General features: G+C 56.8%; 1 protein-coding gene across 1 annotated transcript in view; it reads right to left on the reverse strand.

Moving 5' to 3' along the window:
• Window positions 1-1,259, reverse strand: part of LOC144770986 (putative cation-transporting ATPase 13A4) — a 722,230-nt gene extending 720,971 nt beyond the window's left edge. The window contains exon 1 of the mRNA XM_078655855.1: window positions 1,079-1,259. Within this exon, the coding sequence (XP_078511981.1) occupies window positions 1,079-1,141 (63 nt within the window). The 5' untranslated portion in view covers window positions 1,142-1,259. The remainder of the gene's footprint in view (window positions 1-1,078) is intronic.
• Between the last annotated feature and the right edge of the window lie 15,726 nt (window positions 1,260-16,985).

Consider the following 16,985-nt stretch of genomic DNA (forward strand, 5'->3'; position numbering starts at 1 on the left):
GCGCCTAGAGTCCGCAGAGAGGGTGACACAGCGCCTAGACTCCGCAGAGAGGGTGACACAGCGCCTAGACTCCGCAGAGAGGGGGACACAGCGCCTAGACTCCGCAGAGAGGGGGACACAGCGCCTAGAGTCCGCAGAGAGGGTGACACAGCGCCTAGACTCCGCAGAGAGGGTGACACAGCGCCCAGACTCCGCAGAGAGGGGGACACAGCGCCTAGACTCCGCAGAGAGGGGGACACAGCGCCTAGAGTCCGCAGAGAGGGTGACACAGCGCCTAGACTCCGCAGAGAGGGTGACACAGCGCCTAGACTCCGCAGAGAGGGTGACACAGCGCCTAGACTCCGCAGAGAGGGTACACACAGCGCCTAGACTCCGCAGAGAAGGGTTTACAGCGCCTAGACTCCGCAGAGAGGGTGACACAGCGCCTAGACTACGCAGAGAGGGTGACACAGCCCCTAGACTCCGCAGAGAGGGTAAACACAGCGCCTACACTCCGCAGAGAGGGTGACACAGCGCCGTGACACAGTGCCTAAACTCCGCAGAGAGGGTGACACAGCGCCTACACTCCGCAGAGAGGTTGACACAGCGCCTAGACTCCGCAGAGAGAGTGACACAGCGCCTAGACTCCGCAGAGAGGGTGACACAGCGCCTACACTCCGCAGAGAGGGTGACACAGCACCGTGACACAGCGCCTAGACTCCGCAGAGAGGGTGACACAGCGCCTACACTCCGCAGAGAGGGTGACACAGCGCCTAGACTCCGCAGAGAGGGTGACACAGCGCCTAGACTCCGCTCCAAGAGAGGCAGAGAGGGTGACACAGCGCCTAGACTCCGCAGAGAGGGTGACACAGCGCCTAGACTCTGGCAGAGAGGGTGACACAGCGCCCAGAGAGGCAGAGAGGGTGACACAGCGCCTAGACTCTGCAGAGAGGGTGACAGCGCCTAGACTCTGCAGAGAGGGTGACAGCGCCTAGACTCCGCAGAGAGGGTGACACAGCGCCTAGACTCCGCAGAGAGGGTACACACAGCGCCTAGACTCCGCAGAGAGGGGTTCACAGCACCTACACTCCGCTCTTACCATCTCGTTCTCCTCCCCTTGGTTGAGCAAGGCATGGCGGTGCTTCTCGGGATCCCTCTCCATCCCGGGGTGCAGCTGTCCTCTCCCCGCTGCCTGGCAGAGGTCGGGCTCAGCATCCACGTCTCTTCCTCCCTCCGCCGGGGTTAATGATTGTCGATCCGCAGTCCCGGCCTCATTCTTATATCTCGAGCTCACACCTTCCTCATTACAGGCAACTCCTGGCGCCTCCAACTACTCCCCAGACACAGGGCTCTTCCACTCCCTGTGTGTACCTGAGCCCTGTGTGTACCTGAGCCCTGTGTGCCTGTGGAGGGAGCCTGTGTGTACCTGAGCCCTGTGTGTACCTGAGCCCTGTGTGCCTGTGGAGGGAGCCTGTGTGTACCTGAGCCCTGTGTGCACCTGAGCCCTGTGTGTCCCTGAGCCCTGTGTGCCTGTGGAGGGAGCCCTGTGTGTACCTGAGCCCTGTGTGTACCTGAGCCCTGTGTGCACCTGAGCCCTGTGTGTCCCTGAGCCCTGTGTGCCTGTGGAGGGAGCCCTGTGTGTACCTGAGCCCAGTGTGCCTGTGGAGGGAGCCCTGTGTGTACCTGAGCCCTGTGTGTACCTGAGCCCAGTGTGCCTGTGGAGGGAGCCCTGTGTGTACCTGAGCCCTGTGTGCCTGTGGAGGGAGCCTGTGTGTACCTGAGCCCTGTGTGCACCTGAGCCCTGTGTGCCTGTGGAGGGAGCCTGTGTGTACCTGAGCCCTGTGTGTACCTGAGCCCTGTGTGCACCTGAGCCCTGTGTGTCCCTGAGCCCTGTGTGCCTGTGGAGGGAGCCTTGTGTGTACCTGAGCCCAGTGTGCCTGTGGAGGGAGCCCTGTGTGTACCTGAGCCCTGTGTGCCTGTGGAGGGAGCCTGTGTGTACCTGAGCCCTGTGTGCCTTTAGAGGGAGCCTGTGTGCACCTGAGCCCTGTGTGTACCTGAGCCCTGTGTGCCTGTGGAGGGAGCCTGTGTGTACCTGAGCCCTGTGTGTACCTGAGCCCTGTGTGCCTGTGGAGGGAGCCTGTGTGTACCTGAGCCCTGTGTGTACCTGAGCCCTGTGTGCACCTGAGCCCTGTGTGTCCCTGAGCCCTGGGTGCCTGTGGAGGGAGCCCTGTGTGTACCTGAGCCCAGTGTGCCTGTGGAGGGAGCCCTGTGTGTACCTGAGCCCTGTGTGCCTGTGGAGGGAGCCTGTGTGTACCTGAGCCCTGTGTGCACCTGAGCCCTGTGCGCCTGTGGAGGGAGCCCTGTGTGTACCTGAGCCCTGTGTGCACCTGAGCCCTGTGTGCACCTGAGCCCTGTGTGCCTGTGGAGGGAGCCCTGTGTGTACCTGAGCCCTGTGTGCCTGTGGAGGGAGCCCTGGGTGTACCTGAGCCCTGTGCCTGTGGAGGGAGCCCTGTGTGTACCTGAGCCCTGTGTGTACCTGAGCCCTGTGTGCCTTTAGAGGGAGCCTGTGTGCACCTGAGCCCTGTGTGTACCTGAGCCCTGTGTGCCTGTGGAGGGAGCCTGTGTGTACCTGAGCCCTGTGTGTACCTGAGCCCTGTGTGCCTGTGGAGGGAGCCTGTGTGTACCTGAGCCCTGTGTGTACCTGAGCCCTGTGTGCACCTGAGCCCTGTGTGTCCCTGAGCCCTGTGTGCCTGTGGAGGGAGCCCTGTGTGTGCCTCTGGCAGGAGCCCTGTGCCTGTGGAGGGAGCCTGTGTGTACCTGAGCCCTGTGTGTACCTGAGCCCTGTGTGCCTTTAGAGGGAGCCTGTGTGCACCTGAGCCCTGTGTGTACCTGAGCCCTGTGTGCGTGTTGAGGGAGCCTGTGTGTACCTGAGCCCTGTGTGTACCTGAGCCCTGTGTGCCTTTAGAGGGAGCCTGTGTGTACCTGAGCCCTGTGTGTCCCTGAGCCCTGTGTGCCTGTAGAGGGAGTCTGTGTGTACCTGAGCCCTGTGTGCCTGTGGAGGGAGCCCTGTGTGCACCTGAGCCCTGTGTGCCTGTGTAGGGAGCCCTGTGTGCACCTGAGCCCTGTGTGCCTGTGGAGGGAGCCTGTGTGTACCTGAGCCCTGTGTCTACCTGAGCCCTGTGTGCCTGTGGAGGGAGCCTGTGTGCACCTGAGCCCTGTGTGTACCTGAGCCCTGTGTGTACCTGAGCCCTGTGTGCACCTGAGCCCTGTGTGCACCTGAGTCCTGTGCGCCTGTGGAGGGAGCCCTGTGTGTACCTGAGCCCTGTGTGCACCTGAGCCCTGTGCGCCTGTGGAGGGAGCCCTGTGTGCACCTGAGCCCTGTGTGCCTGTGGAGGGAGCCCTGTGTGTACCTGAGCCCTGTGTGCCTGTGGAGGGAGCCCTGTGTGTACCTGAGCCCTGTGTGCCTGTGGAGGGAGCCCTGTGTGCACCTGAGCCCTGTGTGCCTGTGGAGGGAGCCCTGTGTGTACCTGAGCCCTGTGTGTACCTGAGCCCAGTGTGCCTGTGGAGGGAGCCCTGTGTGTACCTGAGCCCAGTGTGCCTGTGGAGGGAGCCCTGTGTGCACCTGAGCCCTGTGTGCCTGTGGAGGGAGCCCTGTGTGTACCTGAGCCCTGTGTGCACCTGAGCCCTGTGCGCCTGTGGAGGGAGCCCTGTGTGCACCTGAGCCCTGTGTGCCTGTGGAGGGACCCCTGTGTGTACCTGAGCCCTGTGGGCCTGTGGAGGGAGCCCTGTGTGCACCTGAGCCCTGTGTGCCTGTGGAGGGAGCCCTGTGTGCACCTGAGCCCTGTGTGCCTGTGGAGGGAGCCCTGTGTGTACCAGAGCACCGTGTGCCTGTGGAGGGAGCCTGTGTGTACCTGAGCCCAGTGTGCCTGTGGAGGGAGCCCTGTGTGCACCTGAGCCCTGTGTGCCTGTGGAGGGAGCCCTGTGTGTACCTGAGCCCTGTGTGCACCTGAGCCCTGTGCGCCTGTGGAGGGAGCCTGTGTGTACCTGAGCCCTGTGTGCCTGTGGAGGGAGCCTGTGTGTACCTGAGCCCAGTGTGCCTGTGGAGGGAGCCCTGTCTGTACCTGAGCCCTGTGTGCCTGTGGAGGGAGCCTGTGTGTACCTGAGCCCTGTGTGCCTGTGGAGGGAGCCCTGTGTGTACCTGAGCCCTGTGTGCCTGTGGAGGGAGCCTGTGTGTACCTGAGCCCAGTGTGCCTGTGGAGGGAGCCCTGTGTGTACCTGAGCCCTGTGTGTACCTGAGCCCTGTGTGCCTGTGGAGGAAGCCTGTGTGTACCTGAGCCCTGTGTGTACCTGAGCCCTGTGTGTACCTGAGCCCTGTGTGTACCTGAGCCCTGTGTGCCTGTGGAGGGAGCCTGTGTGTACCTGAGCCCAGTGTGCCTGTGGAGGGAGCCCTGTGTGTACCTGAGCCCTGTGTGTACCTGAGCCCTGTGTGCCTGTGGAGGAAGCCTGTGTGTACCTGAGCCCTGTGTGTACCTGAGCCCTGTGTGTACCTGAGCCCTGTGTGTACCTGAGCCCTGTGTGCCTGTGGAGGGAGCCTGTGTGTACCTGAGCCCTGTGTGCCTGTTGAGGGAGCTCTGGGTACCCTGAATGTGCCTGTTGCAGGAGCCCTGCGCGTCCCTATGGAGGGAGCCCTGGCTGGGTGTCTTGTGTGTGCCTTGGGCATGGCTGTGGAGGGAGCCCTGGGCACCCTGTGTGTGCCTGTTGCAGTAGTCCTGGGGGTGCCTGTGAAGGAAGCTCTGGGCGCCCGGTGTGTGTCTGTGGAGGGAGCCCTGCACGTGCCTGTTGCAGGAGCCCTGGGCGTGCCTGTGGAGGGAGCTCTGGGTGCCTTTGTGTGGCTGTTGCAGGAGCCCTGGGTGTACCTGTGGAGGGATCCCTGGGCGCCCTGTGTGTGCCTGTTGCAGGAGCCCTGGACGTGCCTGTGAAGGAAGCTCTGGGTGCCCTGCACGTGCCTGTGGAGGGAACCCTGGGAGCTCTCTGGGTGCCTTTTGCAGGAGCCCTGGGAATGCCTGTGAGGGAGCTCTGGGTGCCCTGTGTGTGCCTGTTGCAGGAGCCCTGGGAATGCCTGTGAGGGAGCTCTGGGTGCCCTGTGTGTGCCTGTTGCAGGAGCACTGGGCGTGCCTGTGGAGGGAGATCTGGGCGCCCAGTGTGTGCCTGTTGCAGGAGGCCTGGGCGTGCCTGTGGAGAGAGCTCTGGGTGCCCTGTGTGTGCCTGTTGCAGGAGGCCTGGGCGTGCCTGTGGAGAGAGCTCTGGGTGCCCTGTGTGTGCCTGTTGCAGGAGCCCTGGACGTGCCTGTGAGGGAGCCCTGGGCGCCCTCTGGGTGCCTTTTGCTGGAGCCCTGGACGTGCCTGTGGAGAGAGCTCTGGGTGCCCTGTGTGTGCTTTTGCAGGAGCCCTGGGCATGGCTGTGGAGGGAGCCCTGTATTGGCTCCTGAGGGTGGTGACGGGTGTGTGGTAGGGCTCTGCCAGCACGGTTACATTTCCCATAATAGCGGCGATATTTGTAAATAAGGATATTTTAAAAGAAGTGATTAACAACTTTTTTACTGTGCCTTACTGTGTTTTTACTAACTTGGGAGGGACCGGAGCGGCTCTGCTCCTAGCATTCTACTCCCTCTGGCCAGGTCTGTCCGTGCGAGCGGACCCGCCAGCTTGAGGGTAGTCCTCACTTGCGCTCTAGTGGTTCGCGCTCAGGGCTCAATCAATCAATCAGTCACGACATTTGTATAGTGCGCTACTCACCCGGAAGAGTCTCAAGGCGCTGGGGGAGGGGGGGCGTGACTGCTCGAAGAGCCAGGTCTTGAGCTGCTTCCTGAAGGAGAGATGGTCTTGGGTCAGCCGAAGGTGGATGTGGAGGGAGTTCCAAGTCTTGGCTGCCAGGTAGGAGAAGGATCTTCCTCCGGCTATGGCTCTGCGGATGCGTGGTACGGTGGCGAGGGCGTGGCTGATCGATAGTAGCTGGCGGGTGGGCTTGTAGAAGGTCAGGCGGTTGTTGAGGTACTTGGGGCCCAGGTCGTGGAGAGCCTTGTGTGCGTGGGTGAGGAGCCTGAACGTGATCCTCTTGTTGACCGGGTGCCAGTGCAGGTCTCTCAGGTGTCTGGTGATGTGGCTGTCGAGGGATGTCCAGGATGAGTCGGGCGGAGGCGTTCTGGATGCGTTGGAGTCTTTTTTGAAGTTTGGCTGGGGTCCCGGCGTAGAGGGTGTTCCCGTAGTCCAGTCGGCTGGTGACGAGTGTCTGGGTAACGGTCTTCCTGGTTTCGGTGGGGATCCATCTGAAGATCTTGCGGAGCATGCGCAGGGTGTTGAAGCACGATGAGGAGACGGCGTTGACTTGTCTGGTCATCGAGAGGGAGGAGTCCAGGATGAAGCCCAGGTTGCGTGCGTGGTCCGTTGGTTTGGGAGTGGTGCCCAGGGCGGGGAGCCACCAGGAATCGTCCCAGGCGGAGCGGGATGATCCCAGGATGAGGACTTCCATCTTGTCTGAGTTCAGTTTCAGGCGGCTGTTCTTCATCCATTCGGCGACGTCTTTCATCCCTTTGTGTAGGCTGGCTCTGGCGGTGGCGGGGTCGTTGGTGAGGGAGAGGATCAGTTGGGTGTCGTCGGCATAGGAGATGATGCTGAGGTTGTGTTGGCGTGCGATGGCTGCGAGGGGGCTCATGTAGACGTTGAAGAGGGTTGGGCTGAGTGATGATCCTTGTGGTACGCCGCAGATGACTTCGGTGGCCTCGGATCTGAACGGGGGGAGGCGGACTCTCTGGGTTCTTCCGGCGAGGAACGAGATGATCCACTCCCGAGCCTTCTCCTGGATTCCGATGTTGCTGAGGCGCTGCACTAGGGTGCAGTGGCAGACAGTGTCGAACACAGCAGAGAGGTCCAGGAGGATGAGGGCCGCTGTTTCCCCGTTGCCGATCAGGGATCTGATGTCGTCGGTGGCTGCGATCAGGGCTGTCTCGGTGCTGTGGTTGGCCCGCAACCCGGACTGTGAGGGGTCGAGGGATCCGTTCGTCTCGAGGAAGGCGGCAAGTTGTCTGTTGACGGTCTTCTCGATGACTTTGGCAGGAAAAGGGAGGAGCGAGATGGGGTGGAAGTTCTTGAGGTCGGTGGGGTCCGCTGTTGGTTTCTTCAGGAGGGCGCTGAGCTCGGCGTGCTTCCAGCTCTCCGGGAAGGTGGTGGTGCGGAAGGAGGTGTTGATGATGTCCCGGAGATGGGGTGCGATGATGGCGTCGGCCTTGTTGAAGACGTGGTGGGGGCAGGGGTTGGTTGGGGATCCGGAGTGGATGGTGTTCATCGTGCGGGTGGTGTCTTCAGTGCTGATCGGGGTCTAGTTGCAGAGGGTGGTGGTGGAGGGCGTTGGTTCGGTGGTAGGGTACGTGGTCTGCGCGTCGAAGCTGTTGTGTATGTCTACGATCTTGCGGTGGAAGAACGAGGCGAGTGAGTTGCAGAGGTCTTGCGAGGGAGTGATGTCGTTGTTTCCGGTGGGGTTGGAGAACTCTTTGACGATGCTGAAGAGTTCCTTGCTGTCGTGGGCGTTGTTGTTCAGTCGTTCTTTGAGTGCTGTCTTCTTGGTGATCTTGCTCCAGCTCCGGCGGGTGGTGGTGGGTCGTGGTTCTTCTGAAGCTGAAGTGGACGCAGCTGTGGTCAGTCCAGTGGAGTCCGGTGGAGTGGCTGAAGGAGATGTGCTTGCTGGATGAGAAGACGGGGTCAAGCGTGTGGCCGGCGTAGTGGGTGGGGGTGTTCACCAGTTGCTGGAGTCCGAGGTTGGCGAGGTTGTCCAGCAGGGTAGTGGTGTTGCTGTCATTGTTGTTCTCCAGGTGGAAGTTGAGGTCCCCTAGGAGGATGTAGTCAGCGGAGGGAAGGGTGTGCGGGCTGATGAAGTCTGCGATGTCTTCGCTGAATTGTGTGCGTGGTCCCGGGGGTCTGTAGATGAGGGTGCCTCTGAGGGTCCATAAAACGACGCTGGAGCGAGCGCGCAGCGGACGCGCAGGCGGCTTGCCAAAGGCAAGCCCATCTGTGCCTGTCCGCGCCAAGGTAGCGCCCAGCGCCAGCCATGCTGCTCTTTTTGCTGGCGGGAGGATATCCCCTCTGGAAGGGGTCTCCCTACATTACTCTAGTCAGACCTTGCTTAACATAGGCGAGTATGCCAACGAGGCACATCTTGTATTTGAGGAGTCAGCTCTCCCTTTGAGCGATTTCCTGACTGGGGGTCTCTTATCATGCGGTCTTCTTAATGTGACGTCTCTGCCAAAACACAAGGTGGAGCTTCAACTGTTAGTAGAATCACATCAGCTAGATGTCCTATTCATGACGGAGACCTGGACTCACCCCAATTGTGAGATCGATCCGGGCTGGGCCTGCCCGCATGATTACAAAATTCTTCACCTCCCTAGACCTAAGGGTCGTGGTGGCGGGGTAGGGGTTATTTATAGGGCCTCCTGGCAAATTGCGACCATTGACATGGACCAGGTTAATGTAGTGGAGCTCCTTGGCCTGTTCATAAAAAATGACGCTGGTCTTATTTTTACTGGGCTAATTTGTTATAGACCACCTGGGGCCTTTAACGCTCAGCAGCAACTTTCACTGCTAGCCACCCTCACTCACATGGCAGCCACCCATAACAAATTGGTAGTCTTATGGGACTTCAATTTGTGGCTAAATGGCTCCCTGGACACTGGTTTTCTTAACCTTCTCCACTCTTGTGAAGGCATTGGCCTCCACCAGCAAGTTGGGGAAGCCACTCACAAGAAGGGGCATCGTCTTGACCTTATCTTCTCAGTTCCCCAATTACTGCACATAGGGGAAATTCTGCCCATGGATTGGACAGATCATTTCTTAATCAAATTTTATGTTAATTTTAATGTTGCTTTAACCCAGGCCCCGTACACTACTACAGAATTTCTGTGGAGGGACTGGAAAGCTCTCGCACGGCTGGGTTCCGCTGACTCGGTATTTAAGGTCGGAGATTGTTTTTCCCTGGATTAACAGGTCGACGAGAACTATGCCTCTCTGTGCCTTAGGATAACTGCGATGGTAGACTCCCATGCCCCTCTCAAAAAACGTAGTCATAAAGGCAGAGCTTCTGCCCCTTGGGTTAATTAAACTTTAAGGGCCTCGAAACTAGCCTGTAAACAGGCCGAGAGGGAATGGAGGCAGGGTTATACAGACTCAGGCAGACGGCTTTGGAAGACCAAACTTGTAGAATATAAGACCTTGATTCACAAATCCAAAGCCGACTGGACTGTTCCCATGAGGCACAGGGTCAGACTGATTTGCATATAGCCATGTATGAACTGGGGTGGCAGAGTGGGCTAAAGAACGGTGATGGATTCAACCCAGATCTTTTGACTGGGTGTGAGTGTTTGATTGATTCAGATGCTCCGTCAATTACCACCCCCTTTTGTACCGCCTTTGGCCGCCATAAGTGTGGCAGGGTATGCTCAGACGTGAGTCCCTTGCTCACTTTGCCACTGGATTCAAGCAAGCCGGGCTGAAGACGGCTGTAATGCCAGAAACCGGTCCTCGGAAGCTTGTTTCCGGACCAGGGAAGGCATGGCTTGGCAGTTCGGGCTGGACTGTTCCCATGAGGCACCGGGTCAGACTGATTTGCATATGGCCATGTCTGAACTGGGGTGGCTGAGTGGGGTAAAGAATGGTGATGGATTAAACCCAGATCAGTTGACTGGGTGTGAGTGTTTGATTGGTTCAGATGCTCCGTCCATCAGCACCCCCTTTTGTCGTGCTTCATCATAGGGCAGCTCCTCGATGGGCCGGCGCTGCAATGCCCAGCGGGCCCGCAGGGGGGCTCTTTGACAGAGGTCTGCTATGTTGTTTGCCCACTGGCCCCAGAAGATGGGGTGTTGGGGTGAATATGTAGTGAGTAGAGTGGGGTGAAGGTGAATCTAATAGCTAAGAGTGTTGGAAGATACAGGAAATTAAACCTGCTGCAGCTCAATATCTGGGGTGAAAAGTGAAAGTGGTGAATAGGTCGACATGTTTCATGCCTTGATTCTCCGAAAGGATGAGCGGCATTTCATCAGGACTGGGGGGAAAGGAATCATCATCTACTCTAAAGGGGACTGTCCCCCTTACTTTAAAGCAGAGGAGGGTTCTTGTCCCCCCAGTCCTGATGAATCGCTGTCATTCTTCACCATGGCTGCAGGCAGCAGTCTGTGCGGGTGCCAGCTGTTCTTCTTACCCCCCCCCATGACCCACCGGGCCTCCAAGGTGTAAAAGTGGAACGTTAGTGCACCCACGGTAAGTGACAAAGGGTAAGGGCACCAGTGGAGGGACCGTGGGTGTCTCTCTTTTACCAGTGTTTAAACTAATACTCTTGGAAAGGAGAATAAACCATCCCCATGTGCTGGCTCGGGTGACCCTCAGCTCTGGGAAAGTGCGTAACGCAAACACCGACAAGCAAAAACACACAACGAGTACCGGGCCCTGGACTATAAAGAGTTCCCTTGACGGCTATTGTGCCCGGGTGTGCGGATGGAGCAGGTGTACTGTCCAAAGAGCTTGTATGGTCTGGCAGAGTACCAAGGGGCAGATATACGTTGCCTCACGCACCTCTGCAAATCAGCAGAGATGCGCCAGGAAAGATGCGGCACAAAATGTATCCTTGCGCCACCCATGATGCGCTGCATTTACAATGCGGCGCACCATGGCGCAGGAATAAACAGATGCGTGTCGTATCTAGGGCATGAAGTTGGCGCAGTGCTGAAGTTGTGTTGCGTGCGGCACGCAACTCAAGCACTTTTCCAACTTGCCCTATCTGTTACATGGTGCGTCAAGCCTTACGCCTACTTCAACCAGGCGCAGGCTTTTGACGCATCAACGTTGGTGAAGTGACGCAGTGAAATCTTGTAAATTTCACGGAGTCACTTTTCAGGGGCGTTCCTACGAGGGAACGCCCCCCCCTGCGTGGAAACACCCACATGAAACTTGACGCAGGTTACATGTGGCGCAGGGCCGTACTCCGTGACGCATCTCCATAGATGCGTCACAATGTAAGTATGACGCAACGTGGAGCAGGGTTTACGCCGCGGCTGCATCACAGAAGTGACGCAATGGTGGCGAGAAAGTGCCGCATGTCCAACATAAATCTTTTCTAATACCTGGTCTCCAGTCTACACTTTTTGTAAAAGCGCTAAAGATGGTGCTAGGGGTGAACAGCCTTTACAATGAAACTTTTACAACGCACTACCATTACGACGCAACTTTTACAACGCAAACTATTACAACGCATAACGCTTGGGGGCGCTCTAGGATAGGTAATAGGTTTAATGTACTATCCAACACCTTCCCTACTATCCACGGGGACTGGAGTTGGAATAGTAAATTAAACTATTCACTATCCAGCGCCCAAAAGCATTATGCGTTGTAATGGTATGTGTTGTAAAAAATGCGATGTAAAGGTAGGCGTTGTAAAAGTATGCGTTGTAACGTCATACATCCGGTGCTAGGATACATTTTATTTCTTTGAGGGTTATGGAACGTGTACCTCACCAGCTCCTTAGTGCTGTAGGCCAGTTGTAATGAACACAGCCAGTGATCGGCGCCTTCGAGCGCGTGGTTCGCAAGGCACGAGCTTCGAATGCACACCCTCCACAACAAGAGCACTGTGCTCATGACGAGCTGAGCTCGTCATGAGCATGGAAGGGGTTAACACAGCCAGTGATCGCGCCTTCGAGCGCGTGGTTCGCCAGGCACGAGCTTCGAATGCACACCCTTCACAACAAGAGCACTGTGCTCATGACGAGCTGAGCTCGTCATGAGCATGGAAGGGGTTAACACAGCCAGTGATCGCGCCTTCGAGCGCGTGGTTCGCAAGGCACGAGCTTCGAATGCACACCCTTCACAACAAGAGCACTGTGCTCATGACGAGCAGAGCATGGAAGGGGTTAACACAGCCAGTGATCGGCGCCTTCGAGCGCGTGGTTCGCAAGGCACGAGCTTCGAATGCACACCCTTCACAACAAGAGCACTGTGCTCATGACGAGCTGAGCTCGTCATGAGCAATGAAGGGGTTAACACAGCCAGTGATCGCGCCTTCGAGCGCGTGGTTCGCCAGGCACGAGCTTCGAATGCACACCCTCCACAACAAGAGCACTGTGTTCATGACGAGCTGAGCTCGTCATGAGCATGGAAGGGGTTAACACAGCCAGTGATCGCGCCTTCGAGCGCGTGGTTCGCCAGGCACGAGCTTCGAATGCACACCCTCCACAACAAGAGCACTGTGCTCATGACGAGCTGAGCTCGTCATGAGCATGGAAGGGGTTAACACAGCCAGTGATCGCGCCTTCGAGCGCGTGGTTCGCCAGGCACGAGCTTCGAATGCACACCCTTCACAACAAGAGCACTGTGCTCATGACGAGCTGAGCTCGTCATGAGCATGGAAGGGGTTAACACAGCCAGTGATCGCGCCTTCGAGCGCGTGGTTCGCCAGGCACGAGCTTCGAATGCACACCCTTCCCAACAAGAGCACTGTGCTCATGACGAGCTGAGCTCGTCATGAGCATGGAAGGGGTTAACACAGCCAGTGATCGCGCCTTCGAGTGCGTGGTTCGCCAGGCACGAGCTTCGAATGCACACCCTTCACAACAAGAGCACTGTGCTCATGACGAGCTGAGCTCGTCATGAGCATGGAAGGGGTCAACACAGCCAGTGATCGCGCCTTCGAGTGCGTGGTTCGCCAGGCACGAGCTTCGAATGCACACCCTTCACAACAAGAGCACTGTGCTCATGACGAGCTGAGCTCGTCATGAGCATGGAAGGGGTTAACACAGCCAGTGATCGCGCCTTCGAGCGCGTGGTTCGCCAGGCACGAGCTTCGAATGCACACCCTTCACAACAAGAGCACTGTGCTCATGACGAGCTGAGCTCGTCATGAGCATGGAAGGGGTTAACACAGCCAGTGATCGCGCCTTCGAGCGCGTGGTTCGCCAGGCACGAGCTTCGAATGCACACCCTTCCCAACAAGAGCACTGTGCTCATGACGAGCTGAGCTCGTCATGAGCATGGAAGGGGTTAACACAGCCAGTGATCGCGCCTTCGAGTGCGTGGTTCGCCAGGCACGAGCTTCGAATGCACACCCTTCACAACAAGAGCACTGTGCTCATGACGAGCTGAGCTCGTCATGAGCATGGAAGGGGTCAACACAGCCAGTGATCGCGCCTTCGAGTGCGTGGTTCGCCAGGCACGAGCTTCGAATGCACACCCTTCACAACAAGAGCACTGTGCTCATGACGAGCTGAGCTCGTCATGAGCATGGAAGGGGTTAACACAGCCAGTGATCGCGCCTTCGAGCGCGTGGTTCGCCAGGCACGAGCTTCGAATGCACACCCTTCACAACAAGAGCACTGTGCTCATGACGAGCTGAGCTCGTCATGAGCATGGAAGGGGTTAACACAGCCAGTGATCGCGCCTTCGAGCGCGTGGTTCGCCAGGCACGAGCTTCGAATGCACACCCTTCCCAACAAGAGCACTGTGCTCATGACGAGCTGAGCTCGTCATGAGCATGGAAGGGGTTAACACAGCCAGTGATCGCGCCTTCGAGTGCGTGGTTCGCCAGGCACGAGCTTCGAATGCACACCCTTCACAACAAGAGCACTGTGCTCATGACGAGCTGAGCTCGTCATGAGCATGGAAGGGGTTAACACAGCCAGTGATCGCGCCTTCGAGCGCGTGGTTCGCCAGGCACGAGCTTCGAATGCACACCCTTCACAACAAGAGCACTGTGCTCATGACGAGCTGAGCTCGTCATGAGCATGGAAGGGGTTAACACAGCCAGTGATCGCGCCTTCGAGCGCGTGGTTCGCCAGGCACGAGCTTCGAATGCACACCCTTCCCAACAAGAGCACTGTGCTCATGACGAGCTGAGCTCGTCATGAGCATGGAAGGGGTTAAAACAGCCAGTGATCGCGCCTTCGAGCGCGTGGTTCGCCAGGCACGAGCTTCGAATGCACACCCTCCACAACAAGAGCACTGTGTTCATGACGAGCTGAGCTCGTCATGAGCATGGAAGGGGTTAACACAGCCAGTGATCGCGCCTTCGAGCGCGTGGTTCGCCAGGCACGAGCTTCGAATGCACACCCTCCACAACAAGAGCACTGTGCTCATGACGAGCTGAGCTCGTCATGAGCATGGAAGGGGTTAACACAGCCAGTGATCGCGCCTTCGAGCGCGTGGTTCGCCAGGCACGAGCTTCGAATGCACACCCTTCACAACAAGAGCACTGTGCTCATGACGAGCTGAGCTCGTCATGAGCATGGAAGGGGTTAACACAGCCAGTGATCGCGCCTTCGAGCGCGTGGTTCGCCAGGCACGAGCTTCGAATGCACACCCTTCACAACAAGAGCACTGTGCTCATGACGAGCTGAGCTCGTCATGAGCATGGAAGGGGTTAACACAGCCAGTGATCGCGCCTTCGAGCGCGTGGTTCGCCAGGCACGAGCTTCGAATGCACACCCTTCACAACAAGAGCACTGTGCTCATGACGAGCTGAGCTCGTCATGAGCATGGAAGGGGTTAACACAGCCAGTGATCGCGCCTTCGAGCGCGTGGTTCGCCAGGCACGAGCTTCGAATGCACACCCTTCCCAACAAGAGCACTGTGCTCATGACGAGCTGAGCTCGTCATGAGCATGGAAGGGGTTAACACAGCCAGTGATCGCGCCTTCGAGCGCGTGGTTCGTCAGGCACGAGCTTCGAATGCACACCCTTCACAACAAGAGCACTGTGCTCATGACGAGCTGAGCTCGTCATGAGCATGGAAGGGGTTAACACAGCCAGTGATCGCGCCTTCGAGCGCGTGGTTCGCCAGGCACGAGCTTCGAATGCACACCCTTCACAACAAGAGCACTGTGTTCATGACGAGCTGAGCTCGTCATGAGCATGGAAGGGGTTAACACAGCCAGTGATTGCGCCTTCGAGCGCGTGGTTCGCCAGGCACGAGCTTCGAATGCACACCCTTCACAACAAGAGCACTGTGCTCATGACGAGCTGAGCTCGTCATGAGCATGGAAGGGGTTAACACAGCCAGTGATCGTGCCTTCGAGCGCGTGGTTCGCCAGGCACGAGCTTCGAATGCATACCCTCCACAACAAGAGCACTGTGCTCATGACGAGCTGAGCTCGTCATGAGCATGGAAGGGGTTAACACAGCCAGTGATCGCGCCTTCGAGCGCGTGGTTCGTCAGGCACGAGCTTCGAATGCACACCCTTCACAACAAGAGCACTGTGCTCATGACGAGCTGAGCTCGTCATGAGCATGGAAGGGGTTAACACAGCCAGTGATCGCGCCTTCGAGCGCGTGGTTCGCAAGGCACGAGCTTCGAATGCACACCCTTCACAACAAGAGCACTTTCTGCCTCTTGCACTTTGATAACAGTCAGCCTCAAGAGCACTTTCTGCCTCTTGCACTTTGATAACAGTCAGCCTCAAGAGCACTTTCTGCCTCTTGCACTTTGATAACAGTCAGCCTCAAGAGCACTTTCTGCCTCTTGCACTTTGATAACAGTCAGCCTCAAGAGCACTTTCTGCCTCTTGCACTTTGATAACAGTCAGCCTCAAGAGCACTTTCTGCCTCTTGCACTTTGATAACAGTCAGCCTTCTTACATTAAAAAGCAGATCTGCAGCGTGGGATTTCTACATTCGCTACGGACAGTAAATATTGTGACGTAAACAACAAATATATATACATATTACATACTCCGTTTTTGTTTGAATTGCAGTTTCCTCAGCATTGGCAGAGCGAGGCATGTCATCCTATAGATGTGCTCAGCAGCTGCTTGTATACAAGTTTGAGTAACCAATGAAAAACAATGTTATATTTCTATAAAATAACTCTGTGTGCTTGGATAGTTCTCAGCACCAGGACGCCCCCAGGAGTCCCTCCCGACACTAGGCAGACGCACCCCCAGCTGCGCACTCCGTGCTTAGTCTTCTCCCGCTCCCCACGTCCTCAACCACCAGCTGATTAAACTAATCGACATTCAAGCAGAAGTGCTCGGAGCATTCCTCCCCCTTCACATGTCTTAAGTAGCTTGATGTCTTAACCACGCACGAGCAAACACGCAACTTCTTTTTTCAATCAGCGCTCGCAGCTTTTATTGAATCAATACATTAATGTAACTGCAGGAGGCAGCATCCCTGACTTCCATTCCTAGGCGGCATTGATCTTTCACCTGCTCTCAGTCGCCCCCTTTTCTCTCAGCTTTATTTATCAGGGTTTAAATCCCAGGAAGCAGGTTTCCACCTCCGGCCCTTTTCTGTCGTGGCCGCTGCTCATTACCGGCCACCAAACCTGGGCTTCAACTTCTAACGGATTAGGGTCAGATGCACACAAAATGGCACCGCCAACTCCAAACACACAAGACATACATTAACAAGCATTTTCAAAGCAATAGGTCTCGCATTTACACAAGATTAAGATACTGGAATTGCAAATGACAAAGCCTTTTATTTATGTTTTTAAAACATAAATAAAAAGCATTGTCATTTACAATGCTAATAGCTTAAACTCTCACCAATGCGAGACCGATTGCATTGCAAATGCTTGTTTTGCTTGGTACTGGTGGTAACTGTCTCTGACTGCACCCTGGGCCTTGCTTATTAGGCCCAGGACCAGTGCTCTGATTATAAGGCTATGCAAATTAGGTGTAATTATAATTGGTACTGACAGCCTAGCTAAAAGCCCCTGGCATATAATAGGGCACATAGGTTTAGAGACCCGGTAGACTTAATGGACTTACCTGTGCTCCACTGTGTTCCCTGCTGTCATTTTAAAGGCAGCATTACCTTCACCGTAACTTTCTATGAAAATTCGACTTTGGATTGATTGGTACATCCAAAGTCTCAAACTACCTTAGGTTTACAAATAAATCACCCCTAAGGTCTCCCGCGGGTGCCCCAGGGGTGTGGGCCTTGTAACTATGAGCAGGGACATTATAAAATATGT

The sequence above is a fragment of the Lissotriton helveticus genome, chromosome 7 (assembly GCF_964261635.1).
Source record: "Lissotriton helveticus chromosome 7, aLisHel1.1, whole genome shotgun sequence".
Lineage (NCBI taxonomy): Eukaryota > Metazoa > Chordata > Amphibia > Caudata > Salamandridae > Lissotriton > Lissotriton helveticus.